This window comes from Cydia splendana, chromosome 4 (assembly GCF_910591565.1).
Source record: "Cydia splendana chromosome 4, ilCydSple1.2, whole genome shotgun sequence".
In the NCBI taxonomy this organism is placed as follows: Eukaryota; Metazoa; Arthropoda; class Insecta; order Lepidoptera; family Tortricidae; genus Cydia; species Cydia splendana.
Window position 1 is genome coordinate 6,628,639 of NC_085963.1, and position 24,503 is coordinate 6,653,141.

Genomic DNA, 24,503 nt, shown 5'->3' on the forward strand with positions numbered 1-24,503 from the left:
GGAATGTATGGGGTCCAATACATTTCACGACTGTTCTCTTTCCGAACAGACTCTAACATATCTTAGAAATTAACAACGACCGGCCTGATTCGAACTTTAAGATATGCCAAATATTACGTCTAGATACGATATGGCTTAGATATGTCAGTGTCAAAAGTGACGTTTTTGTTTGAAGAAACGTCACTTTTGGCGCTGACATAATTATCTAATCTATATCGTATCTAGACGTAATATTTGACGTATATTAAAGTTCGAATCGGGCCGAGAGTGTTCACCATCAGTCCAATATTTTGTTCGAATTGGTAAAAAAATATGAAATACACACACAAAATGGAATAATCGGCTTCTGCAAGCTCAAAAATGTTTACGAATATTTGTAAGTTTTATTTGATCTCATTTATACCTACGTAATATGATACAATTGTGTACACGACGCGCGTTTAGATTAATAAGATGTAATTAGATAATAAAATAATTAAGATATAATTTAGATAAGCCAAAGTTTGTGAATAATAAAATATCCTCCTATTGTGTTTCATTACGTAACTCTGCATAACGGGAGGGGCAAAGTGTGGGTCGCCAGCGGCGACACACACTTTGCGCCTTTCAAATAAGAATGTGATAATAGGCTAATTAGGAAACAAGTCTAATTAGAAAAATAACTTAGGTAGAATAGCATAAGAAATAAAACTTGTAAGTTAAATATTTAAATAAAGAAAGCATGAGGGCCGAGGAAAAGAGAGGTATCATATTAGAAAGAGAGGTATCATATTAGAAAGAGAGGTATCTTATTAGAAAGAGATAGGAAGTCTGCGCGCATGCGCCGATCTCTCACGATCCGCGCATGCGCGCCACGCGGGTAGCGGGGGACGAGGTACATAAAATAGGCAGTAATAAAAGCCGGTACGTCGCCCCGCTCAGCGTCAGTCCAGAGCCAGCAGCCGACTAGGAAACAACTAAAAGGAAAAGAAGAAACCTCTCCAACCTTGACCCTCCTGCATCTGAAGAAGCCAGCTGAGTTGTTTTATTGCTCCATCCTCTGCCGCCTACGAGAATTTCTACAGTCCACTCTCCCCCCCCCCCCTGCGCACCCCGCTGCGATGTATGAAGATAGGGCCTAACATTCACATTGTTTGGTCCTCGTCGAAGCCGGATCTCTGAAGCAAGAAAACAGCAAGATGGTAGTAACAAGAAACAACCACAACAAGGAAGATGAAGAGTCGTCAGAAAATACCGCAAAATCTCCGAGCTCCGAGGAAACCGGCACCACGTCAGGCACCGGCACCACGTCGGGTACCGGCACCACGTCGGGCACCGGCACCACGTCGGGCACCGGCACTACGTCGGGCACAGGCACTACGTCGGGCACAGGCGCAACGTCGGACTCAGCGAAGACGTTGGACACAGCTGCATCGTCGGGTACGGGCGCCATCAGGAAGACGCGTCCCACACCAGAGGACCTACCCGGGCCGAGCAACGTCGTCCACCCCGCTGACACGTCGGGCATTAAGGCCACGCCTGCGGCCAGCCTCGCCGCCACGATCGTCGAGCGCAACCCCGTCGAACTGATGCCGCCACCGAGACCGCCGACGAAGCCCGCTCGGTCACACCGATCCAAGGCCTCCAGCAAGAGACTCCTCGCGGAGTTGGAGGCCAAGGAGAGGTTAGCCGAGCTGGAACTGAAGCGCGTGCAAGCGGAAACCGAGCTAGCGAGAATACGTCAAGAAAGAATAGACCTGGCGTCATCAAGAGAGGAGTCAGAAGAGGAAGAGGACCTCGCTCCACAGCGCATCGCTGACTGGTTCAATCGCCGACCCGAACGAGCGACTACATTAGAAGAGGCCGCCCATATAGAAGAGACGCAAGAGCCCGCCGCGCGCACTACTAGACGACGCGCGCGACCGGAAACATACGAAGATGCTCGTGCGATGGACGTGTCGTCGCTAACCGCCGCCCTCACAGAAGCCATTCAAGCCAGCAAGTCTTACAAGAAGTACATACCTGACCTGCCGACGTTTAGTGGCCTGTGCACCGAGTGGCTACAATTTAAAGCCGCGTACAACGAGTCCGCGCCCAGTTTCTCCACAAGTGAAAACGTCGCCCGTATAAGAAGAAGTCTGAAGGGAGGCCGTCAGCGCCCTCCTCATCAGCCAGCCGCATCCAGAAGACGTCATCAAAGCACTAGAAAGAAGATACGGAAGGCCTGACGCACTACTTGTCAACGAACTGGAGAAGCTAAAGGGACTGCCGCGCCTCACCGACAACCCACGTGATCTGTGCATATTCGCCAGCCGGATCGCTAACACAGTGACGACTATCGAGATATTGAAGAAGCCGCAGTATCTCTACAACCCCGAGTTACTGCGGTCGATAGTTGACAAGTTATCGCCGATAATTCGCAACAAGTGGTACGACTACGCAGCTACAAGAGAAGAGACGCCCGAACTTAAGAAGATTGCCGACTTTTTGAATAATGAAGCCGACAAGTGCACGCCTTACGCTCCGCCTGAAAATACAACGGAACATAAAGAAGTAAGAAGTGCAAGAAAGAAGCCCGAGCGAACCTACGCCGCCGCAGTCGAAATCAATAAGAAGCCAAAAGAAGAGAAGCCGGCGTGCCCGTTATGTGAACACGCTACGCACCAATTGCCGTCGTGCCCGCAGTTTATGAAGATCGACACGAACGAGCGCTGGGAAGTGGCCAAGAAGAACAACATTTGCTACCGGTGCCTCGTTAGCAAGCATCGACGCTTCGCCTGCCGCGCCAAGCCTTGCGGCCAGCAGGGCTGCCCCATGAGACATCATCGCCTACTACACCACGAGAAGTCGCCACCCGCGGCCGCCGCTGCAGCCGCTGCCGAGCCACCCCCACCACGCAAGCCAGAAGAAGTCGTGGCCTCGGCAGTGAACCAGATCGCCTGCGCGACAGCACAAACAAGACGCGCCTACCTGAAGATAGTACCAGTCACACTACGCGGCCCGCGGGCGGAAGCAGACACTTTCGCTCTACTAGATGAAGGCAGCACCGTGACAATTATCGACTCGGCGCTGGCGGACACACTCGGGCTCAACGGCCCCACCGAACCAATGTGGGTGCAGGGCATAGGCGGGAAAGAGATGGAGCACAATCAGAGCAGGAGGGTCGAGGTCTACATACGCAACAAGTACGGCGGGCAGGAGCAGCGCATACCAAACGCGCACACCGTCGGCAGTCTGGGCTTCACCACACAATCCATAGGTGCGAGCGAGATAGATGGCTGCACACATCTCAGAGGACTCAAGCACAAGTTAACCTACCAAGGCGCAACCCCACAAATACTCATCGGTCAAGACAACTGGGAGCTAATCGTGTCGCGGGAAATAAGAAAAGGACGGCGCGATCAACTCGTCGCTTCAAGAACCCTACTAGGATGGGTACTTCACGGCTGCCGCACCACTAGAGCGGAGCCGATCGCGTACTGCTGTGCGCACCTCACGCGGGCCAAGTCGAACGAAAACATAGAAGAAACAATGAAGAAATATTTCGCTCTCGAGTCCCTATCAATCGAGCCGAGGCGACCGAGCAGCGATCCCGAGCAACAAGCGCTTCGCATATTAGAAGAAAAGAGCCGCCGCTTACCCGACGGCAGGTTCGAGACAGGGCTACTGTGGCGCAACCAAGAAGAAAGAATACCCAACAATCGCAGCGACGCACTGAAGCGGCTACACACGCTCGAGAGGAAGCTGGATCGAGACGCAAAACCTGAAACAACAATACAACGAGCGCGTCAACAATCTACTTACCTCAAGCTACGCCGAGCGCGCGGCCACGCCACCAAGCGGCAGGACGTGGTACCTACCTCACTTCGCTGTCTGCAACCCAGAGAAGCCGAAGATAAGACTGGTCCATGATGCTGCGGCCACCTCACACGGCCGCAGCCTCAACGACATGCTGCACACGGGTCCAGATTTCCTGCAATCACTACCCGGCGTCATCATGAAGTTTCGTCAACACAGCATCGCAGTCTCAGCTGATCTGAAAGAGATGTTCATGCAGATCAAGATACGCGAAGAGGACAGGGACGCACTCCGCTTCCTATGGAGGGGCGATCGCCGCGAGGGAGAGCCAGAAGAATACCGCATGACTTCAGTTATATTCGGCGCGTCGTCATCGCCGTGCACCGCTCTATACATCAAAAATAGAAACGCACGAGAGCACGCGACACAGTACCCGGAGGCTGCGCGAGCAATAGAGCGCAACCACTACATAGACGACTATCTCCAGAGCTTCAACACAATAGAAGAGGCAAGACAAGTAACAAGAGACGTCGATCATGTACACCAACAAGCCAAGTTTCAGCTGCGTGGGTGGGCTACGAACGAATATGAAGCAATAAGAGACGTCGTCGGCAGCGAAGAGCGAGAGGGAAACACTGTCCCTATCGGCGGGAGCGAGATAGAAAAAACGCTCGGCCTGCTGTGGGACACAAACGAAGATAGCATCCGGTTTCGCCTCAACACTAGAAGAGCTCAGCCCGAGGTGGTCAATGACCTCCGGCCTCCGACGAAGAGAGAAGCCCTAAGCATCATAATGTCAATATTTGACCCGCTCGGCCTGATTTCACCTATCACTACGCCGGCCAAGCGAATAATGCAAGACACGTGGCAACATAACACGAGCTGGGACGAAGCTATACCCGAAAATCTGCGGGAGCGCTGGAGCGAGTGGCTACAACAACTACGAGACCTAGGTACCCTAAAAATACCTAGATGCTACGACGCAACGCCTGCCGCCGTGCGCGAGCTACACACTTTCGTCGACGCTAGTGAAGAAGCATACGCCGCCGCCGTGTACTGGAGGATGACGCGAGCCGACGGGTCAGTCAAAATAGCCCTGGCCGCCGCCAAGAGTCGCGTCACACCTAGGAAGCCTATCTCCATACCTAGGCTGGAGCTGCAGGCGGCCGTCCTAGGCGTACGGCTAGCAAGAACAGTGATAGAAGAGCACGACTTCGAGATCGCTTCAAAAACATACTGGAGCGACTCTCGCACGGCGCTAGCATGGATACGCGCCGAGCCCCGTACATTCAAGACGTTCGTGGCCCACAGACTCGCCGAGATAGAAGATCACACTAAGAAAAACGAGTGGAGATGGGTACCGACAGCACATAACGTAGCCGACGACGCGACCCGCGCCACACCAGCTGACTTCGATACGAGCCACAGATGGTTCGTTGGCCCGTCATTCCTGTACAATGAAGAATCGACTTGGCCCCGTGAGAATAAAGTCGAAGTTCCCGTGACCGGTGAAGAAAAAGAGACGTGTGCTGCGACAGCCGCCGTGCCTGAAAATAAACACGCGGCCATACCTAAGTTCGAGCGCTTCTCAAAGTGGACGCGACTACTACGTGCGACCGCACGTGTGCTACAGTTCATCGACCTCGTGCGCCCTCGACCCCGTGACCCCGCCCGGCCCGCGACACAACTTATCGCGGCGGCCAGGCGCAAACGAACGCGCGCAAACGAGACACAAGACGGCGCCTGGAACGAGCGTGCCACTCACACACGCACACCTGTCAAGATCGCCGCTACGCCGCCACAAGAAGATAAGAAGTACTTAGTGTTAGAAGCCAAATACCTAAGTGCCGCCGAGAAACTACTAGTACGCGCCTCACAAGAAGATAGCTACGAAAAAGAGAGAGGGCGCATAGCAAGCGGCCGCGCGCCAGACAAGGACGACCGACTAGCCAAGCTGAGTGTCTATATGGACGGCGATCGCATTATACGTCTGCGGGGCAGAATAGCGGCCGGCGACTTACAAGAAGAGACAGTGCGACCTATAGTGCTACACGGGAAACATCACTATACAAAGTTATATGTTTCTCACGTTCACGAACAGTTACATCACGGCGGCACCGAAATAGTGGTTAACGATCTGCGACAGCGTGTGCATATAGTGAAAATAAGACCGACAGTGAAACAAGTGATCGCCCAGTGCCCAAAGTGTCGCCTGCGTCGCGCTAAGCCCGCGGCGCCATCTACGGGTGACCTGCCAGCGGCGCGCCTAGCACATCACGTTAGGCCCTTCACATACACGGGTCTGGACTACTACGGAGCGCAAGAAGGTACAGTGGGCCGTCATAGAGAGAAAAGGTACGTCGCACTGTTCACCTGTATGACGTCGAGGGCCGTACACCTGGAGATGGTTGCCTCACTGAGCACCGACTCCGCCATCAACGCACTGCGCCGCTTTATCGCTCGGCGCGGGTGCCCTACCGAACTGTGGAGTGACAACGGGACTGCCTTCAGAGGTGCACACCGAGAGCTGGCGGAAGCGATGAGAGACGCCGCCCACGCACGCCGCATCAATTGGCGTTTCCTTCCCCCCGCCGCCCCATTCATGGCGGGCGTGTGGGAACGTATGGTGCGCACCGTCAAAGAAGCAATGAAGGCTACGCTGCACGAGAAGTACCCGAGCGACGAGACCCTGCAGACCCTACTGGCGGAGGCGGAGGCAACCGTCAACTCAAGACCGCTGACCTACGTGGCCGTGAATCCAGAGGACCCGCCGGCCTTGACCCCGAACATGATCCTGCTGGGGCCGGACTGCTACTCACCTGCACCCGGCACCTTCGAGGAGAGCGACACCAACGCGCGACAACACTGGAAGCGCGCCCAGCAGCTCGCCGACACCTTCTGGCAGCGCTGGGTTCGCGAGTACGCGCCGCTACTCCAACACCGGCGGGAGCCCTACGACGGAGGAGTCGCCCCGGCCGTCGGAGACGTCGTCATCATCTGCGACTCCAACCTCCCCCGTAACACATGGCCACGGGGGATAGTGACGCAGACGTACCCGGGCAAGGATGGCGTGGTTCGAGTCGTGGACGTCTCTACGAGCAAGGGACACGTGCTGAGGAGGCCGACAAAGAAGATCGTCGTGCTACCAGTAGGTTCGCGAAGCGACGGCGGGAGAAATGTACACGACGCGCGTTTAGATTAATAAGATGTAATTAGATAATAAAATAATTAAGATATAATTTAGATAAGCCAAAGTTTGTGAATAATAAAATATCCTCCTATTGTGTTTCATTACGTAACTCTGCATAACGGGAGGCGACCCACACTTTGCCCCTTTCAAATAAGAATGTGATAATAGGCTAATTAGGAAACAAGTCTAATTAGAAAAATAAGTTAGGTAGAATAGCATAAGAAATAAAACTTGTAAGTTAAATATTTAAATAAAGAAAGCATGAGGGCCGAGGAAAAGAGAGGTATCATATTAGAAAGAGAGGTATCATATTAGAAAGAGAGGTATCTTATTAGAAAGAGATAGGAAGTCTGCGCGCATGCGCCGATCTCTCACGATCCGCGCATGCGCGCCACGCGGGTAGCGGGGGACGAGGTACATAAAATAGGCAGTAATAAAAGCCGGTACGTCGCCCCGCTCAGCGTCAGTCCAGAGCCAGCAGCCGACTAGGAAACAACTAAAAGGAAAAGAAGAAACCTCTCCAACCTCGACCCTCCTGCATCTGAAGAAGCCAGCTGCGTTGTTTTATTGCTCCATCCTCTGCCGCCTACGAGAATTTCTACAGTCCACTCTCCCCCCCCCCTGCGCACCCCGCTGCGATGTATGAAGATAGGGCCTAACATTCACAAATTGAATTGATACAATTTGCTCTTACTAAGTTTCTTTACTGCAACTAAGAATTTACTTTCCCTTACTGCCCCTGTTTATTTCTGTTCCGAACTCGTGTTTGTATTGCGAGTGGTAATAGCCCAGTAGGGGGTTACTCGCAGGCCACCCCGCTTTGAACTTCTGTGCATTTATCACTTTAGCCATTGGTTAAGGAATGAGTGTGAAGTTTAAGATTTATTGAACAAATGAAAATGTATTACATTTAGCGTTTGGTTCATTTGCAGTTAAGTTAAAGGCCAGCATCAGTGAACACTTTGTAGTCTTTGTACCAGATGGTATTACAGTTCGCAAAAAATGTATCGATATCCTTTGCTGCTTTTACATAAGTAGATATTGCGAGATGAAACTTAAGTTTTATTTATTTTAAAGATGTCTCATCGGTTTTGAAAATGTAAAGTTATGATTAAAATAATGTTAGTGTATTTCAATACATTCAAGTTAAACTCTCATAAGGTCATAACGGCAAAAAATGCAGTTATTATTGTACAAATTATGAGGGGAAATTTATGTTTTCTACTTGGGTGTTGGTATTTAGTATATTGTGCAATAAAGGTGACATGTTCCAAATTTTGGGCTAAAGAAGCAGATAATTTTTATGAATTGCGTTTACAATTTTAATTAGTTAATAATTGTTAATATTTATATTTTGTCTTTTATTAACACGAAGCATAAAAGGCAACCGTCCCGGACATCAGCCTGTACGAGATTAGAATGGCTCTCAAACAGCTCAAAAACAACAAGGCACCCGGTGAAGACGGAATCACAGCCGAACTTCTGAAGGCGGGTGGTAAACCGGTCCTTATGGCCCTTCAGAAGTTGTTCGACTCCGTCTTACTCGAAGGGAGAACGCCTAAGGCATGGAACAGAGGTGTGGTGGTGTTGTTCTTTAAAAAGGGTGACAATGCCCTACTCAAGAACTACCGACCCATCTCACTTCTGAGCCATGTCTATAAACTGTTTTCAAGAGTCATTACGAACCGTCTCGCACGCCAGGCTAGATGACTTCCAGCCTCCTGAGCAAGCCGGTTTCCGAAGAGGCTTTAGTACCGTAGACCACATCAGGTAATACAGAAGACTGAGGAGTATAACCTGCCTCTCTGCTTAGCGTTTGTGGACTACGAGAAAGCCTTCGATTCGATCGAAACCTGGGCTATACTACAATCTCTCCAAAGGTGCCAAGTGGATTACCGCTATATCGAAGTGCTGAAGTGTTTGTACGAGAACGCCACTATGTCAGTCCGACTCCAGGCGGCTTAGCACGGTCGCGTTTTTATCCCTTGTCACCATGCCTGTCACGTTCTAACAAGTATGTAAGTGCGAAACGGACGCGCATAGTGATAGTCGATAAAAATGGAACCGTGCTGAGCCCGCAGGACCGGAACTCGAAACCTATTCCGTTGCAGCGGGGAGTCAGGCAAGGGGATGTTATTTCTCCGAAACTGTTTACCGCTGCATTGGAGGATGTTTTCAAGACTTTGGACTGGAGAAGGCTTGGCATCAACATAAACGGCGAGTACATCACTCACCTTCGGTTTGCGGACGATAGTAATCTTGGCTGAGACTACGGAGGATTTGAGTATGATGCTCGATGACCTCAGTAAAGCTTCCGAGCGAGTTGGTCTGAGGATGAACATAGACAAGACGAAGATCATATCAAATGCCCGTGTAGAACCAACTCCTGTTACAATCGGATACTTTACACTTGAAGTTGTAGTCGATTATATATACCTAGGACAGACTGTCCAGTTAGGTAGGTCCAACTTCGAGAAAGAGGTTAATCGACGAATCCGACTCGGTTGGGCAGCGTTTGGGAAGCTACGGCACATCTTTTTGTCCAATATTCCGCAGTGTCTCAAGACGAAAGTCTCCGACCAGTGTGTGTTGCCAGTGATGACATATGGAACTGAAACGTGGCCGCTTACTGTGTGCCTCATAAGAAGGCTCAAAGTCACCCAAAGGGCAATGGAGAGGGCTATACGTTTCCGACTCGCGTAACCGCTGACTCCGCGACATCCATTGACTGCGGAATAACGAATTGTACTCGCGAACTCCTTAGTGTATCGTCAGTGGACACCGCCATTAGCGATCACAACGCGCAACAGTTTGTTTTCACTATTGAACGAGGACTACAAAAAACCAAACCAAATGACATAATTGAACGCCGGCTATTTAATCATGAATCAATTTATTCATTCTTTTGGGACATTTCTAATTATAATTTAGTTAAGTGCAGGCCGTTTTTCGAGACATGCGTCGCTTAATGACATAGTCCGTCGGTCTCTTGCCACCATCAATGTGCCTGCTCTTCTTGAGCCGACTGGCATTATCAGAGATGATGGCAAGAGGCCCGATGGAGTGTCCTTAGTTCCTTGGAGCTTGGGACGGATGTTGGTGTGGGATGCTACCTGCGTAGACACACTGGCACCGTCCCACCTCCAACGGACTACTGTAAAAGCGGGCGGAGCGGCGGAAAGCGCCGAAATTCTAAAACGTAACAAATATAAGAGCATCGGTAGAGAGTACCATTTTGTACCATTTGGTGTTGAAACTCTAGGTCCATGGGGTCCCAGCGCGCATAAGTTGTTCGCAGAAATCGCGAAGCGTCTGGTTGACGTAACTGGTGACCGAAGAGCTGGCGGCTACCTCGCACAACGTATCAGCATTGCGATACAGCGAGGAAATGCCGCCAGCATCCTTGGTACAATGCCTCAAGGGCCTATTTTAGATTTAAGCTAGTTATTAATTTCGTTTAGTAGTACCACTGTATATATATTGTATGTAAATAAATGTTTACTAATTATAATTTTGACTTTATATATGATAATACTATTGACACCGAGTGCAAATTTGATAAATTATTTAATATTTTGTCATTCTATATAAATTTACATTTCCCGATTAAACAGATGAGGCTAAAAAAGAAAAAATCCGTTCCATGGGCATCTGACAAGTTGTGTGAATATATCCAAAAGCACAGGGATCTTCATGAGATACGACGACAATATCCTGATAACCAGCTGATATCTGACTGCATTGATCACTACTCCCAATTAATAAAATCTGAAACACTAAGAGCTCGGCGGTCATTTATCGAAAACAGACTGGTGGAAAGTAAAAATCCATCAAAAGAAATCTGGAAAGTCGTAAACGAAGAGATAGGATTAAAAACAAAACCCCAAGTGATTTCGTTAAAAAAACAGGATACAAATGCCGTAATACCTCATGAAGAAATCCCAAATGAATTTAATTCGCATTTTCTTAATATTGCTACAAAATACGTAATAAATAGCGATGAGTCACTGTCCAAACGATATGTCAGTAAACACTTAACCAAATCTATTTTACGAAAATTCGAAGCCCCTGTAGTTACACGTGACCTCTTGGATAATACAATAAAATCAATGTTAAAGACCCGTACAACAATTGATGTTTATGACATGTCATTAAATATTATTTTAAGTATTTGGCCGATTATTGCGGATATTTTGGTGATTTTAATCAACTCCATGTTTCGAAGTGGTACGTACCCAAATGTGCTTAAAAATACTAGAGTCTGCCCGGTGTTTAAGGGTAAGGGAGAGAAGGATGACGTGAACAACTACCGACCAATAAGTATAGTACCCACGATCTCAAAGATAGTGGAGTCCATTTTATCTTCTAGCCTGATGGCATACATGGAAAAACACGACCTGCTCACTGATAACCAGTATGCGTATAGGCAAAAACGGTCAACTACAATGGCAGCACACAAAATAATTGACTCAATTATTACGGGCCTTGATGAGAAGCACAAGATGGTAGGCATACTGTGCGACTTATCAAAGGCGTTTGACGTTATAAACCACAAATTGCTATTAGCCAAGCTAAGTCTTTACGGAATTGAGGGTTATGCACACAAATTGTTCACGTCATTCCTGTCGGACCGTAGGCAGGTGGTGAAAATGTCCACGAATGGAAAATCACAAATCTCAGACACAGGCCACGTCAACTTGGGCATCCCTCAAGGGTCAGCGATCGGCAATACCTTATTTCTGTTATTTATTAACGATCTTCCGTCAGCAATAACGAGCGGCATACCAGTACTCTTCGCGGATGACACAACGGTAGTCGTGAGGGCCCAAACCCATGAACTGCTTGCTGAGAAAATCCGTGAGGCATGTGATCAGCTACAGTTGTGGTTTTCGTCGAATGGGTTGCTCTTGAATGTCGCGAAGTCAAACGTGATGATTTTTTCAGCTCGTGGCACTGCAGTACCTTCGTGTATTACAAACGGCCCAATGCCATTGTGTTCTGAGAGCAAATTCCTGGGCTTTACGGTTGACTCGAACCTTGGCTGGAAGTGTCATGTTGACCAATTATGCAATAGGTTGAGTAGTGCTGTCTTCGCCATCAAGAAACTACAGCCACTTATATCACGAAAAGCACTGAAGGCTGTGTATTTTTCCCATTTTCATTCATTAATATCTTACGGGACGTTAATATGGGGAAATTCCACAGATTCAAAGCGAGTCTTGATACTTCAAAAACGGGCCGTTCGATTGCTAGCTGGAGTCCAAGCCAGACTTTCGTGTAAGGAGCTATTCAAGCAAATCGGTATAATGACACACTACTCACTTTACATATTTCAAGTATTAATGTTTGTAAGAAATAATTTGCCAATGTTCAAACGTGTCGAGGTTGCGGGCAAACAGCTCCGATCCACGGGTAGACTACGCACAGTGCCGCGTCGCATGGCACTTTCAGTCAAAAATCCGAGGGTGATTGGACCAACGTACTATGAACGTCTACCTGCAAAATTGCGAACTGAACCATCTGACGAAACATTTGAACACCAATTGAGCCTCTTTTTATTGGATAATCCATTATATTCTGTAAATGAATATATGGAAATGACATGTAACACAATAAACTGAATGTAATTAATTTTTCTTTGACCTATATTTCATTTTTATTTTAATTTGACGATCATTATGACATAGGGGCTGTCCATAAATTACGTCATCGATTTTTGACGATTTTGGACCCCCCCCCCCCTATAATCATCCAAAAATCATGCTTCAAATGACCCCATTTCCTCCTACTTCATGCTACCGTCATCCGATGTCCAGACCCCCCCCCCCCCTAATTTGAAATGACGTAATTTATGAATAGCCCCATATCCATGCTTACTGTATTGACATTGTTTTTACATTTTATATTATTTGACATTGTTAAAAAATTTAGTTAATTAATTGATTGCTTATAATAGTTATAATGGTTTTTAAATTGTGTACTTATTGCTTGACATTTGTATAATTATAATCAATTCTTATTTTCCTACTTGACGATCATAATATAAATTCGTATAGATTAGTGTAAAATAATTTATATTGTAATTTCATATTATGAAATAAATAAATCTAAATCTAAAATCTAAATCTATGCTTGGAGTCTCTCTGCGTGATCGCATCAGAAATGAGGCCATCCGCAGCAGAACCAAAGTAACCGATATAGCCCTCCGAATCGCTAAACTTAAGTGGCAGTGGGCGGGGCACATTGCCCGTAGAACCGATGGCCGTTGGGGCGGAAAGGTTCTCGAGTGGCGACCACGTACCGGAAGGCGCAACGTGGGTAGACCCCCCCACAAGGTGGACTGACGACCTGGTAAAGGTCGCGGGAGTCCGCTGGATGCGGGTGGCGCAAGACCGGTCATTGTGGCACTCTTTGGGGGAGGCCTATGTCCAGCAGTGGACGTCCTCTGGCTGATATGATGATGATGATGATAAAAGGCAAACAGACACAGTTTAATAATGCGTATCAACACAATATGCTTGCTCGAAAAGACCAAACCTCTAGCTCGACTGAAGAAGAAGAACCAAAAACTAACGTCTCTGCTCAATAAGTGTTAAAAAATCAACACAAAGTGTGCTGATAAAATACGTTAATCCACTGACTTACCTCAATCCAGGAATGTCCGTGAGCGGAGCCCCATCCTCTCCTAACCAGGACATGACAGGCGCGGGCGTGCCGTGCGCTGCGCAGGCGACCCGGGCGCCGGTACTGTTGGAAAACGCCAGGCGTGCTGGAGGCTCCATCAGGAACATCAACTGGCTCCAAGCGGGCGCAGCTGAAACAAAGAAAAATCTGAGGTCAGATGTGCCTCCTAGTTTAGTCGGTAGTGAGCCGGTCTACGAAGCTAGAGGTCTTGGGCTAGAATCCCGGTAAGATATATGTGTGTTTGACACGAATATATTTGTTCTCGAGTTAAGGAGACAAGATGTTTTCTATCTTATTTGTATTACATAATACGTAATACAAATAACATACACACATACACATACTTATTATGTTTGTATTACATATTATGGCGTCGTCTACTGCCCATGAAACACGGCTTAGGGCCAATTGCACCATTCACTAAGCCGGGGTTAACCGGTTAAACCTGGAGTTTCCATGATTACCTACCAGTACAATTTGACACCGGGTTAAGGGTTTAACCGGTTAACCCCGGGTTGGTGGGATGGTGCAAGTGGGGCTTATTGAGCTTACTGTGGGACTAGGTCGATATCTGCCAAACTGTCCATTATGTTTATGTACCTTCGTACGGGCACCGTAAACCTGCAATTTTTTTATAAATTTTAGTAGTAATAACTTTATGTAGCTATGATATTTCTGAAGTTAAGGTCCCTGTGACTATGACATTAGGATAATTTGCAAAATGATGTCATTAATTTTACATCACAATATGTGTTTAAATTAGCTTCCTGGCATGTGAGAAAGATTTTTTCACTTGTTTTGTTCTGATTCTGATTCCCAGTAGTTTAATAACTGGAAGTCTCATAATACTGGCTTAGAATTTACTCCCACATTTATTGGTGAACGTAGGTACGTGGGAGCCAGGCCTAAGATCAAAAGCGGTTCAAAGCGGATTCCACACGGGATGCCGTAGGGACGAGTGCGGTGAGTGGAATAGACTGCAAGCGCGCCAGGAAGTAGGTTATACTTTATCACCCTTTTTTTCGTGACGGTAGAAAATAAGGATGCCAGCGGCTCGGTAGGCTAATAGGCCCAATTCGAACTTTAAGATACGTCAGTTAATAGATCTATAATAGAAACGATATGAATTAGATATGCCAGTGTCAAATGTGACGTTTCTTCAAAAAAAAGCGTCACTTTTGACACTGACACATCTAATCCATATCGTATCGCATCGCCTTTTACGTATGTATTCACTGTGTTACAAAATATTGCTATCATCTACAGAGCACAAGATAAGGCACGGAAAACATTTGACATAGTAATGTAGGTAATTACTAAGGACAATATTAATTTATTACCAGTATTTACACGTGCTTAAAACCAACTTAAGTAATAAAAGAAGGACGAAAAACTTATCAGAAGTATTTTAAAATAGGAAACTTTTCCGGCTTATTCTTAGGAGTCCAGAATTATTTATTTAATTCCGTCATGGACACTTCTAATGTCAAAAAAGTTATTTTCTAGTGCCACATCACTCATAACTCATAATCGTACATAAGTTAATTTACAGCAGTAGTAAAATAATCATAGCAAATATCTGCCAACAGTGTTAGTTAACAAGCTAGATGTGAAATCGCAGCCATCACTCGGCCAAGCTTGTGACGACGACAAACCGTCGCATCGCAGGAATTTCAATAAAGCCGGCTGTCGGCTAATTACGACGACAGTGCCGAGTCGGTCAGACAGATCACCCCTTTGCCGGTTCATAAGCGAGCGGTTTTCTTTCTGATTGTAAGTCACGACTTTTAAGTGGCCCACTGATTAACAGTCCGCCGGACGGTATCGGCCTGTCAGTTAGAACAAAATTTTGACAGTTCCGAACAACTGACAGGCGGATACCGTCCGGCGGACTGTTAATCAGTGGGCCCCTTTAGTGGGTGCAGTCAAATAATAATTATGATTCATACCTTGTCACAGTGAAAATCAATATGAATGTCGCTAGGGATCATATATTTTTTCACGTTACCTATTAGAATAAGGGATTTTTCTTCTCTGCTAGGAGGGATCAAAGGGGATCTTATCTGTTCTAGGACACTTGTTTCACTTATTTGAATTTCTGTAAGATTACCTTGAAAATAGTTAAATTTATGTGAAATAAAACCAATAAAAAATGAATGGTTCAAAGTTTATACGGAGCTAAACAAACATTTTTAATTTATTAAAATAAACTGTTAAAAATCTAGTAAAGATATGTGACGTTCCACGGCAAAAGGTACCATTGCCCCAGCTGAAAATATTGGAGCGGCGTTAATAAAAGCGTAAGCGCCAGCCGCCATAAGGTACCTTTTGCCGTGGAACGTCACATATCTTTACTATTTCATATCTAGTGAATCTCTAATTCATTTCCCGAATCGCGCCGTATGACAACCAATCAGGCTGAACTCTCGAAACCAACGACGTAGACGCGGAACGTGTGTAATTTGTTTTGCATAATGAAAGGTGCTCTAATTGACTCGGTGAAGTCGAATTGTTCTGTTCCGTCGGCAAATATGCTTTGTGGGTAACGAAAATGGAAAATAAACATTCAAAGTATATTTTGCTTTGCTAATTTTCTTGAACTGTAAAGATGTAACGCTCGTGTGGCTTCTTCGACGAACTTTGTGACTTTGAAAGATATCCCATCAAAACATAAATGTGAAACTGGAAACCAAGTTAAAGTTTTACTTCACGGACAAAATAATTGAGATCTGAACGAGTAGGTACTTGTCAAGTTCTTTAAATTATAAAAAAAAATCATATATATTTCTAAGGGTAACATTCCATTTCTGACCACAGCTGCACTACCAGTACGAACGCGTCGGTGTTATTGTCAATTTCCATAGTAAAATGAATGGTAGTGCTGCTCTGTCGTTGGAAATGGCCTGTCACCTTTAGCCTCAAAGACGCTTGCAACGCCATGTGTTACAAAAAGTATAGCCTTTAACATAATATACATTTGTTCCTAAAAATAAAACCATAATCGATAATAATTTACTTTTCTGTAGGTACAGTCATAGTGTTCGTTTGTCTGTCATTTTCATTTGTCTACTCTCAATTGCTCAAAGGTTAACTGGAAGAGATCCCTTATAGGAATAAGTTCGCCTTTGTACATTGTATATTTTTTGTATAATTGTATCTTAACCTGTCTTATGTACATACATACATACATAAACAGATCCAAAATGCCCCATTATTTTCAGATGTAGGGAAACTTTATGCTATCAACTCCTTAACCAAATGGCTCGTGCGTAAACTTGCTTACGACGTTAACTTAATGAAACGGTATTACACGCAGCGCGCGCGATGGGCACTTAAATTTGGGCGTCGCCTCCTGGACTATAAAACAGCATTTTGCTGCGTTAGGCACGTAAAACAGACGAATATGGTGTTTTGGCTATATGTACGCTGCTAGTGTAATCCGGGATAGCGAATTCTAGTTAAGTTATTTCAGCTCATGTTGAACAGAAACCTACTTCGAACACATCACAGCGAATATCAATATTGGCGACGATATTATAATATTTTTTTACCTTTTAATTTAAATTATCAGTACATAATAATTCTTAAAATTATGTTGCATGTCAATAAAATCAGTCAACTTTGTATCGTCTGAAAACATTCAAGCTCTTCTCTCATTCCGGAGTTTAGTTTGATAAATCTTATTTTTAAAATGTCCTAAGTGTTATTTTAAGACAACCAAGGACAGAAGTAATGAGATAGAGGCTTGTGTGGTATGTGCCAAAAAAAAACAAAAAAGAAATATGTAAATATTTATATCCATTTGGTAAACATTTCCGTTATAGGTATGTATGTACTTAGTTATATTGAGAGACAAGGCGCAGTCAAACCGTTAAGCATGACTTTGAAATTCAAAAACCACATTTATCAAATGTTGAAGAGCTCCCATAAGAGTTATTTTTTTAGATTTAACCCGTAAAGATTTGAATATGAGATTGAAAGTTTCAACGACTTCCTTCATAAGTTGGTAGCAGTGTACACCTCAGACGCCAGTCCCAGCCGGCAGGTGCTCGATAACAGCATTATACCGCTTCTTTATTTCTTCATCCGATGATACTATACCGATAAACGTTTCATTGCGGCGTTACAGAGTTAATGTTTTCTATATTAAGGATGACGCACGTTAGACCGGGCCGTGTCCGGGCCAGAGCTTTCGGTGCATCGTTTTGTATGGAAGGAATCACGCCTGTCATGTCATAGAAAAGTAAGCGCCGGCAGCTCCGGCCCGGACACGGCCCGGTCTAACGTGAGTCATCCTTTAACTCGCGATATCATATTGACTTTTATTACACTCCCATTCACTTACGGGTAATTCTTGAAAGGACTTCTCTTCTATTTAATAATTTCTCTATTCGAATCAACAGATATTAGATTTTGAACAGAGATGAAGCGAGGTAAGGTGATATGTTGCTAAAAGCTATGAAGAGCAGGAAGAGACAAGGTATACACGACAGGTTGTCAATACTTATGGCAACTGTTGGATGTATAGGTAAGTAACGAAACGCATACAATCATCTGTACCTATAGTACCTAATGTATTTACGATTGACGTAAGTAATGATATATTTTTGTAAGAAATATTGCCACGTGATTTATAAGCTGCAACAAGGCCTAATACTAATAACGCACCTAAGTATAAAAACAGAATTAACAGTATGAAAGTAACGGCTCTTTAAAAGGGTAATTAAAAGTTTCGGACATAGTATACCTGAGTTGATGGTACTATACTTTAAGCATATATCTTATAGTTTTGTTCAATATATAAAACATTTATTTATTACTTAAATACACAATTCGGATAGGGTATCATTTTAGTCATTTAGCGCAAAATTATTATTTATTGAATCTGCTAGTCGTAAATAGTTTAATGGATTCATACCTTAATAGAAAATACTATCTAGAAATTCTTGCCTTTTCTAGTATCCTGTTTCTATCTCTTCATATTGTTTGAAGTTGCTTAGCAATTTACACAAGTATTTTACAGACCTGAACTATTAAACTACGTCGTCTCATAAGCCGGTGGGTTCTGCATAACTTAGTAAACGTTAAGTTTCTCAATTCCAGGGTTGACACAAACCACACGGGAACATATTGAAAATAACTATGTACCGCAACGCAGTTAATATTATATAAATCCTAGCGACCCGCCCCGGCTTCGCACGGGTTACACAAAACCTTAACAATTATACACCTAAACATTCCTCAAGAATCACTCTATTGACAAGTGAAAACCGCATGAAAATCCGTTCAGTAGTTTTTGAGTTTATCGCGAACATACATACACACAAACAGACAGACGCGGCGGGGACTTTCTTTTATAAGATGTAGTGAAGTATGCACAAAATATCTCGCTGCAACACTCCATTGATATCGACGAGATAAACCCGGTATGTACCAGGATAGCAACGCAATGAGAGCCTAGCAGCGTCAATCATGCCTGTAACTATTAATCCCTCACTGAGATTTAATAGGGCTTAAGAGATTTAACCGCTGAGATTTAACCATCAAGCTCAAGTATTCGTGATAAAAACTGAGCACAAATAGTAGCCTTACCATGACTGCCTTAGCAGTGTCAAGCTGACAAAGAACTGTGCGTCAAAATGGTCCAAAAACCAATAGACTTGAGAATTAGGTCGTTAGATAGGTATTTCTATAAACTTCATTTCGTTCTATCGGCACCAAGCCGAATTCCATTGCAGAACTGAGATATTGGTATTTTAGTCAAAATGTCGTCATCCTTATTACCTAGGCAAAAGAGTTCACCGCCGGGCGAGCGCGACAATCCCATACGCCGCGGTCGCCCGGCGGTGCGCGAACATCTACCCTGCAGCATTCATTTACTTACTTGGACTCTATTGCACAGGTAATAAAGGTGACGACATTTTTACTAAAATACCAATATCTCAGTTCTGCAACGGAATTCCGCTTTGTGCCGATAGAACGAAATGAAGTACATAGAAATACCTATCTAACGACCTAACTCTCATTTCTATTGGTTTTTGGACCAGGCTCCATACAAAGTTGCCCATGGTCCTTTGGTCACGTCCGCGTAGCTTAAGTACTTTCTGTACGTCTCGTACGCACACGCTAGCGAATATGTCAGTGTCAAAACTACGTCGAGTAGCCGTACAGATATATAATATATAATACTCGTATACGTTTTACGCTACTTGTCGTAACACAGGTTCGCGAAACCACCGTGGAGTTTTCGTGTTAAAAATATTTAAAAATAATGCTACGGTACAACCTATTGTCGACCTGGGGGCCTAGCCAAATACTACGGTACAACTTATTGTGGACCTGGAGGCCTAGCCAAGATAACTATCGTATATCGACAAACGCCAAATGAAAAGTAAAAAAATGTATCGTGATGAGGATGACAGATGCTACGAAAAGTCATGTGATTATTTGCATACATTATTTTAGTTTCGATTGGCGTTTTCTATCGTCATTTGGCTAGGCCCCCTGAGGCGCCATAGCTATTTAAAAGAAACAATAACTTTTAGCAATATGCGTTAACCCTTAAACAGGTAGTGTATCTATGAGTACCACATAGCAAATTATGTTTTTTGGCGAGTTGAGTAAATACAAATACCGCAAAATGTCATTGCCGTAAAGTCTATTAAGTCGGTGATATCGGAACGTAAAAAATGATAGATGCTAAAATAAATTTCTTTGACAATTTACCTAGTTGTCAAGTTCAAATCGACAACAAATGGCAGTTTTTGTACGTTTCTCCCGCTGTATAAGTTCGCTACGCCGAAAAAAAGTACTGTAAGTATTTTATTTAGTATTTTTATGGTAGATTATTAGATAATGTATGTGTAGTAAGTCATAACTTACCTTAGTTATTGTTTTCTGATAAAATAAAAAAAGTTTAGTCTAAAAGTTTGTGGTTCGTATGAACCCTCTGCCCGTCTGGGGCACGTTCGAGTGGTTTATAAGTGGCCTCTGCTCTGCAGGAAGTTTACATGGCATTTAAGGGTAAGATTCATTACTATGAATGAACCCTCATAGTACAAAATAATATATTTTCCTTTGGTTTTTAAATTAAATATTTATTCAACGGTCAATCTTACGAGTCACGACATCCATGCAAGCCAAGAAAGTGCTGGCAGTTAGTGCATTTTGTGACGCAAGTGTACAAATATGATGTGCACATGACTTACCCTTAAAACTACTCTGTATGGCTAACAAGGCAGTGGCCATATAAGGACCACGTAGCACCATTGGTAACGAGCAGTGGGCATATAAAAACCACCGGGTTTTTTTTATTGAATTAGGGGTAATAAAAAAAATCAAGATTTTTTTTTTCTTTTTAAGCTATTACCTACCCGAATCAGTAATCAAAAGTAAAAAATGCGTCAGGCCTGTTTAAGGGTTAAATTCTTTATTCATTTGTTATCGTAGTGAGATGACGGCAACGAGAGCGTGTGACTTCTCTGGAGTTTCTAACTTTATTTATTTATATAAATATTGTCAGGTGGGCTCAAAACTAGGTAAAATGTAGGTTAAAGTATTTTTTACCGAGAAATGACGCAACAAATATTATGGCCTTCACATTCACATCGGTCGGTGTAGACCTGGCTAATAACACTGCGGCCGCCGGGTAACTTCAAACACTATCCGGCCTGTTAACCCTTCGCCCGTAAACGCGCGCGTTACTGAACCCTTCCGGATGAGGGCTGCAAGTTATAGGAGTGATTTAGCGGGCTTCATACGTACCGTCACATAAAATAAACACAAATAGCAAAGTGACTTGGGTAAGGATTTCATTTCTGTAATTATACATTAATCCCATTTAACTTTAGGAAATAGGCCTATAATATGTCACAAAATCTTTTGGAAATATCACAGTCATCTTTTTTGATCAACTACCTAATATGTTTTTATAGGTATTTTTTCAATTACTTATTAACCGAGATATACGACTGGCCAAACTATTTGCTGGTCGATGGTTAAACAAAACAAGATTCTACTTTAAATACACAACTTTTGAGGATCTTAAACACAAACACATATCTACATAGGTAGCTCTCAGTTAAACCATATATATATGTAGCTCCGTATAAGATAAATAAAGTCTAAAGGAGAAAACATGCCTCGGAAATCAAGAAAAGTCAGTCTCGAATAGATGGCGCCACAACTATACCTATACTCGGCTAGATAGCGTTGACGACACCGTTTGCTATTTAACAATTTTAACACCTATCAGTGAAATCTCATGGGTTATATGGCGTTCTAAAAAAATATATATACATTTTTATTTTTAGTTTTAATTGTGTGTCGATAGATGGCAGTAAATTTACTGTAACTACAAAATTTACGATGACAATAACTCTCTACACTATCTATTCTCTCTGGTTAAACATACCTACCTACCATTATTTTTAATTAATCGGTATATTCAACCCTTTGCTAATGAGAGAATACCTTTGAATATACTTCACGGCCATTACGTATTACGGATCATATTAATATGCATCTCCTTTAACTTGGCCCGCCCGAATAATGCCTTTGATGTGCCAATATGTATGCGCGACATGCTCACGAGAGACGTAAATTGAAATTTACCAAGGTTCACCTTACCCCAGCGGTCACCTTCGAGGAATTTCCGAACTGGATCACACACAGCGCTGCCTAACAAGAGCAGCTTTCCTTTAATCCCCTTCCCACCCAGTAATGGATGTGTGGTTAGGATCAATATTACTACTGGGTGTTAGAAGGATGAAAAGATTTATTGGAAATTGTTATGGGTTGTACAAGAGGTGTGTTAATATTCAAAGGGTAGCGTTGCAAATGCTTAGTGGTATTGTTTTTATGAATTACAACTTGAAGTGCCACCATTTTTCAGCGGAATAGGTACTCAGCTACAACCATCCTATCCAAATCCTGATTTTAGTTGCCAATTCAAACAAAGAACGTGGAAAAAAAACGTAATAATAAAATGTTATAGAAAGCAAGCATACCACAAGTATGAAAATTTAGGGTTTTCTTTTTCTGAGTCGTATCACTCGTAACGGTTGTTTTAGGTTTTTAGGTGTTAAATAGGTACGTTTATTCATTAATAGGTTTCTCTGTCGACCATTCCTTCCCATCTCAGCTTATCTGATTTTGAATATTTAAATATTTGGGAAATAAATATTTGGGAAGTATCATAACAGAGGACACAAGATGTACTCCAGATATAAAAGCAAGAATTGCAATGGCTAAGCAGACTTTTTATAAGAAGAAAAACCTTTTTAAATCACGTATATCCTTAAACATACGGAAGAAATTTATGAAAACATATATATGGTCCATCGCACTATATGCATGTGAGACATGGACGCTAAATAAGAGAGACGAAGAATACCTACAAGCATTTGAGATGTGGTGTTGGCGAAGGATGGAAGGAATAAGTTGGACTGAAAGAGTTACGAATGAAGCTGTCCTAAACAGAGTGAAAGAAAAGAGAAGTCTAATGAGTGTTATTAAAAATAGAAGAGGAAGAATGATAGGCCACCTGCTACGACACGACCACTTCATCAGAAACATCATAGAAGGGAACATAAATGGAAAGAGAGGGAGGGGAAGACCAAGGAAGAGTTATATGAGCCAAGTAAAGGAGCATGTAGGGGCCGTGTCGTACCAGGACACTAAGGGGCTGGCTTTGGACCGACCAAGGTGGAGACAACTTCACCACGCTGCACCGACAAGAGCCTAGCTCTTAAATTGAAAGAAAGTAGTGGGTTCTCTTTAGGTAGGTACTTATTGAACTGTATCGTCAACCGTATAGGTGCTGTGCTCCTCTGTCCTTGTATGCTACCAGTAAAGCCGACCACTGACTAACAGTCCGCCGGACGATATCGGCCGGTCAGTTGTTCGGAACTGTCATATTTTTGTTCTAACTGACAGGCCGATATCGTCCGGCGGCCTGTTAGTCAGTCGTCGGCTTAATACTCATTATACTCGTAGTAGGTAATCGTACTCCATTGTAGCGTGACAACGCTTTATTTGACTATCTGCCGTATTCGAACTTCAAGATATTTACAAGAGACGACACGTATTAGATCCATTCTAGATACGTTATAGTTTAGATATCAACTAGTTCTCTTTTGCAGCGCAATTCGGGCAACCAATGCCACTTTTACGTTAGATAGAGTATGATATCTATTAGATGTGAATTGATCTCTAAGTCATATCCTGTGGAAATCGTTCAACAGTATCTCCAGAATCGCGCAAATGTCAAATTTGACAGGTTAGATCTTAAACATATCGTTATATTATCTTGGTAATGTCTAAAAGATGTCTAATAGATGTCTATTTCAAAATCCGAATCGGGCCCTATATCGCAAAAGAACATTAGGATCCCTTATTAGCTTTCTATCTCGTAGGTCGTGGATGAACTGTGTTACTCAGCATAAATTTGAGCATCATATTTTATTTGTCCAGAATACAATAGGTATAACCTTTTTTCCTGTAAAAGGACCTTTAAGCAAAAACTTCTCGTAATGAGATTCATAGCTGTAGATCAAAAGTATGACAGACTTGATGAACAAATAGGATTACCCCTTGTTATTGGGTAATACAATTTAGACCTTGATTGTGGGTCTCAAATGCCATTAGCCATTAAGTACCGATGGCCTAAAGCGAATAAGTAACATTTTTTAAATATTTTTTTCTAAAAGACTTATTAACTAATCATGTTAAAAAAATTTCTCTAAACAACCTCAAGTAAGTATAAACTAATAGACGTTTTAGGCACTCCAATCTGGGATAAACTGTTTATCATAACAGCTCGTTCGGCGCGTCACCTTAAGTGACAGCGGCT

The 24,503-nt window shown here is 43.8% G+C and overlaps 2 protein-coding genes across 2 annotated transcripts; both read left to right on the forward strand.

Annotated features, from left to right (window-relative positions):
- The first annotated feature begins 1,178 nt into the window (after positions 1-1,178).
- LOC134789648 (uncharacterized) lies at positions 1,179-3,891 on the forward strand. Its single transcript, XM_063760239.1, has 2 exons — positions 1,179-2,056; positions 2,151-3,891. The coding sequence occupies exons 1-2, from the start codon at positions 1,179-1,181 to the stop codon at positions 3,889-3,891; spliced, it is 2,619 nt and encodes an 872-aa protein (XP_063616309.1).
- Positions 3,892-3,928: 37 nt separating this feature from the next.
- LOC134789650 (uncharacterized) lies at positions 3,929-6,979 on the forward strand. The gene has a single exon (XM_063760240.1). It carries the CDS (start codon positions 3,929-3,931, stop codon positions 6,977-6,979), a length of 3,051 nt encoding a protein of 1,016 aa, XP_063616310.1.
- The last annotated feature ends 17,524 nt before the right edge of the window (positions 6,980-24,503 follow it).